Raw genomic sequence first — 4,496 nt, forward strand, 5'->3', positions numbered from 1 at the left:
GATCCCACTTCCCTGATCTTAACTCTCGGAAATCTATTGTAAGTGTCAAGGATGGGCTTCATCGAGTCCATCTGGGTAAGCCGAGCTATGTCAGGCGATAACTGGACCGAGCTGTGTGAGGAGAATGTCTAGGCCGAGCCGCGACAGGAGGATAATTGGGCTGAGCCGTGCTCCAAGAAACGTGAGGATCCGCGTACGGAGAGGTGATGGGCCTAACCGTGAAGGATGAAGCCCACATAAGAACCCTAGGTGAAATGTAAAGGTGGTGGCTGCGCGAGGCGATAAGGGAAATTTCCAAGAATTTCTCCCGATATTCTCCGCTAGGCATCTTACAGAACTTGTATAAATAGTCGATATATGTTATTCGCAATGTTACTTTGGCAATCCTAAGCAATAAGACTAAACATTTTTTACAGCAATAAAAATCATCTTTTGATTTTTGTGTTCTTGCGATAAACACTAGAAATTTGAATCCCTCTAAGTTTCTTTACAAGTTTTGATTGTGCGAGTTTTCGCTCACACAGTGTTATCTACGAAACTTTTTTTTTTAAAAAACGTGTTACACAAGGGGATTTGTACCATTTGATGACATTGAATGAGAAACTTATGTTTATCATTTATTAAAGTCGAATTGTATATTTATTTCTTATATGCAATTTCTATCTATCATATTTCAGTGTTTTTCTTATGCATTAATGTTCTACTTTAACTTAATTAAGTTTTTCTACAAATCAGAAAATAATATCTTAATATATTTTCCATTTTATGTTCACGTTTTTTCTTACATTTTATAATTCTTACTATTCTTAAACATATATGGTACATTGATATGAACTCCGATGGTAAATTGAAATATATATGCCAAACCTATTCTCACTATAATTACTTTATTTTGATACTATTGTTGCTCCCAAAATCTGTCAATTGTATAAATTGAACCGTAGGAATATATGACAAAACATTTGTCAATGACTATATATTTTTCAGATTTTTGCGATCTATATATCAATATTACGATCTATATATCAATATGAGTCCATCAGAAACCTAAATATTAAATTTTAAAATACTTAATATCAGCCCAATTACATTCAATCTTTATAAAAAACGTTCAAGCCCGCACATGTGTGCGGACCAGTATCCTAGTATTTTATAATATGATCTCTAATGTTGTTTAGTTTGATTTTTTTTTTTCAGAAGATGGTTCAGTTGCCTATTTCTTTTTTGGATAATGGGTGATGGGTGTTTGGTCGTAAAATTTTGTGGTGGATAATCGCAAAGAAGGTTGGATATTCTTTTTGAATGATGGTAGTACACATGATGAACTCATTGTAATGGCTCAAGATGATTATGCTAGACAAGTAAACTGACTTGGTGGCGATCACTTATGCATTACAAGATTCAATATTAGGAAAAATAGCTCTAGATACCTCTCCTATGTATGTCACAGATGATAGATAATTTCGGAGCTTAATTGAGTTGAGTAGGATACATGTTATACGTCTTTATGTATCGACTTTTTGATATGGATATTAGAAGTAATGACGATGTGGGTGGTTATGTTGGAGGTTATGATGGAAATGAAACTGCAGAAGAATATAACGACAAAAATGCTGATGGGTCGAATGTTAATGATATGAAAGTGAAAGACGAGGAGGCTGCATTTCCGAAGATGAGGACTACAGTCAACATGGGAAAGTGAATGATGAGGATTCAGATTCAGATGATGGGTGGTTTGATGAAGAGAGGGTGCAAACGCGTTCGGTTTCTCAAGGAGAAGATGAAAGAACATGCCATAAGAAAATCAAAGTCAACGCAAGTTTCTAGTAAAGATGAGCTTATATCAGAGCTAAGATTGATGGGGGTCATCCTAATATTTGCATTTAGAGCCTATAAATATTCGAAAAACCTGTTTGTGGCTAAATGTTGTGTGGAATGATGCAAATGGAAAGTAGACTGGTCTTCATTGGGTCTCTTATCATTAGAAATGATTAAATATAATCCAATGGGCCTCTAAAATGTTGGATACATCTCTTATTTGGAAACAAATTAGAGACGGTTTCAGGCTCTACGTATCACGATGTCATTGGATATTGGCGAAAAGGGAAAAAAAACTAGGGTCTTCGATGAATCCGTCATTTCTCTTCCCCGTTATTGGCGAAAAGAGAAAAAAAACTAGGGCGACAAAGATGACATCTCAATCGACGGATGATCGGCCTGTTCTGTCGTCAGTTTTTCAGCGGTGGATGATCGGACAACCTTTTCGACGGTAAGCAATTCCTCCTTCTTGCATTTTCTCCTCGTTTTCATCGGACATCTCAGTCAGTTCTACGATTTACTTGTGGTTTTTTTATTTCTTCTTCATCGTTTTCATCAGATCATTATTGATAGTTTATGCCTTTGATTACATCGGTTTCTTTGATTATCGACGGTTTCTTTGAGTGATGGTTTGAAAAATTATCGATGGTGTCTTTGATTAAACTTTCCAGTTTGTTGAATAATTGATGGTTTCAAGTGCTTGTTCTGTATTAACCTCGTTTGCTTTCCATCATCACTTTGTTGTATTAATTTCTGGATATGATCAGTTTGTGTTTTAAGAATCACAAATGAAGCTTGAATGATTTCGATGTAGTGTAAATAGAAGTTGCCTTTTGTTTGAATGATGAAGTGTAAATAGAAGTTGCTTGAATGAATAATTGTAAAAATCGACAGCCTGTGTAAATAGAAGTTGCTTGAGATTGTTTTTGATGAACTGTAAATAGAAGTTGCTTGAGATTGTTTTTGATGAGGTGTATATAATCGTAAATGTTTTTGCTCTGGTTTACAATTTGCTTGAGATTGTTTTAGTTTGCTTGGGATTGTTTTTGCTTTAGTTTGTTTTAGTTTGTTTGGGACTGTTTTAGTTTTGTTGGGAATGTTTTTGCTTGAAATATAAGTTTAACTAATGTTGTTTTGCTTTGAATGCGAGACACTCCTGGAAGAAGGCGAGACAACTGGAGGTTAGTGGAGGCAAGTTAAAGTAGTTGAATCTCAAAGTGAAGCTGCAGACAAACCTGGTAAGATTTCATTTGTAGAAGTTAGAGTTTAGCTTGGTTAGAATGGTTAGTTAGAGTTAACATTACAATAAATGGTTGTTAGAGTTAGATAATGGTCATAAAAGCATGTTTGTTAGATAGGTTTTGAATGCCAAATTAAATTTTCATGTCATGTCATAGTGGTTAGAGTTGATCAATGCAACTCCTTCCTTCCTTCTTTTCCTTGATCTTCGTTAAAGAAGATCAGAGTTGTTAAATGCAACTCCTTCCTTCCTTCTTATTGCCTCTTTCTTTTTCATTTCTTTCTCTCGTCATTTCTCTTTCATTTTCTTTTCGCAGCCATCTTTGCATTCACTCCTTCTATACTTTCTCTCTTCTCTCCGTTTCAATGGAATTTCCATCCACATTTTCACTTTCTCAACCTTCGAACTTTGTTAACTTGTTGAATAGTCAACAAGAACCTCCCTTTGATGATCCATTCAGTTCTCAATGCACAGCTCAGGAGCAACGAGAAAGGCGGACTTGGACCCCCAGCGATGATGTCCTCCTCATCAGTTCTTGGTTGAATACCAGTAAAGACCCTATAGTGGACAATGAGCAAAAAAGTGGAGCTTTCTGGAAGAGGATATCGGCGTACTATGCTGCAAACAATAATTCCGTGAACCCCGCGATGCAAACCAATGCAAGCAGAGGTGGCACAAGATGAACGACCTTGTGTGTAAATTTTCTGGTGCGTATGAGGCGGCTACAAGAGAAAAGACAAGTGGGATGAATGAAAACGATGTCATTAAGCTTGCTCACCAAATTTTTTTCACCAACCAGAAGAAGAAGTTCAATCTTGAACACGCATGGAAAGAGTTGAGGTACGATCAAAAGTGTTGTGAGAATCTTTCCACAACTAAGGGAGATGCATCGGCTAAAAGGAGAAGGACTGATGAGTGTGCTGCATCACCGGGGTATGTTGCAGAGGAGCTGAAGAGTGGTGAAGATGATCTCCCTTCCAACCGACCTATTGGTGTGAAGGCTACTAAAGCCAAAGGGAAAAGAGCAACGGTCGAAGAAAAAGCTGTGGCCCTTTTTGACAGTCTCATTGAGAAAAAAGAAGCTCTTACTGAGGTTGAAGAGGCAGTTAAGATGAAGATCATGAACGACTTGTTGTCTTCTTAAGTGATTATTGAGTTGTTTTAGCATAAGTTGTTGTTTGGTTTCGTTTTCTGTTGTAGCATAACTATGTTGTTTGGTTCTCTGTTTCATGGTTTTCTGTTTTATAGTTCATTTTCTTATGTGATGCTATGTATGGTATCAATCGGCTTTGTACTTGTGTTTTAGGTTAATGATATTTATCTTTATGGTTTATGTTTCATGGTTTATATTTATATCTGTGTTTATGATTTTCTTATGTTTTATGGTTTATATTTATATCTGTGTTTATCTTAGTTTATTTGTGTGTCAGGAAAGAGT

General features: G+C 36.1%; 1 protein-coding gene across 1 annotated transcript; it reads left to right on the top strand.

Annotated features, from left to right (window-relative positions):
* Positions 1-3,737: 3,737 nt before the first annotated feature.
* LOC112086616 (glutathione S-transferase T2-like) lies at positions 3,738-4,202 on the top strand. Its single transcript, XM_024155590.1, has one exon. The coding sequence runs from the start codon at positions 3,738-3,740 to the stop codon at positions 4,200-4,202; it is 465 nt and encodes a 154-aa protein (XP_024011358.1).
* Positions 4,203-4,496: the final 294 nt, after the last annotated feature.

This window comes from Eutrema salsugineum, unplaced genomic scaffold (genome assembly GCF_000478725.1).
Source record: "Eutrema salsugineum unplaced genomic scaffold, Eutsalg1_0 scaffold_2, whole genome shotgun sequence".
Classification (NCBI taxonomy): Eukaryota; Viridiplantae; Streptophyta; class Magnoliopsida; order Brassicales; family Brassicaceae; genus Eutrema; species Eutrema salsugineum.

Excerpts from the sequence above, each read along its gene's own strand:
- LOC112086616 (XM_024155590.1), top strand. The coding sequence starts at position 3,738 with ATGAACGACCTTGTGTGTAAATTTTCTGGTGCGTATGAGGCGGCTACA.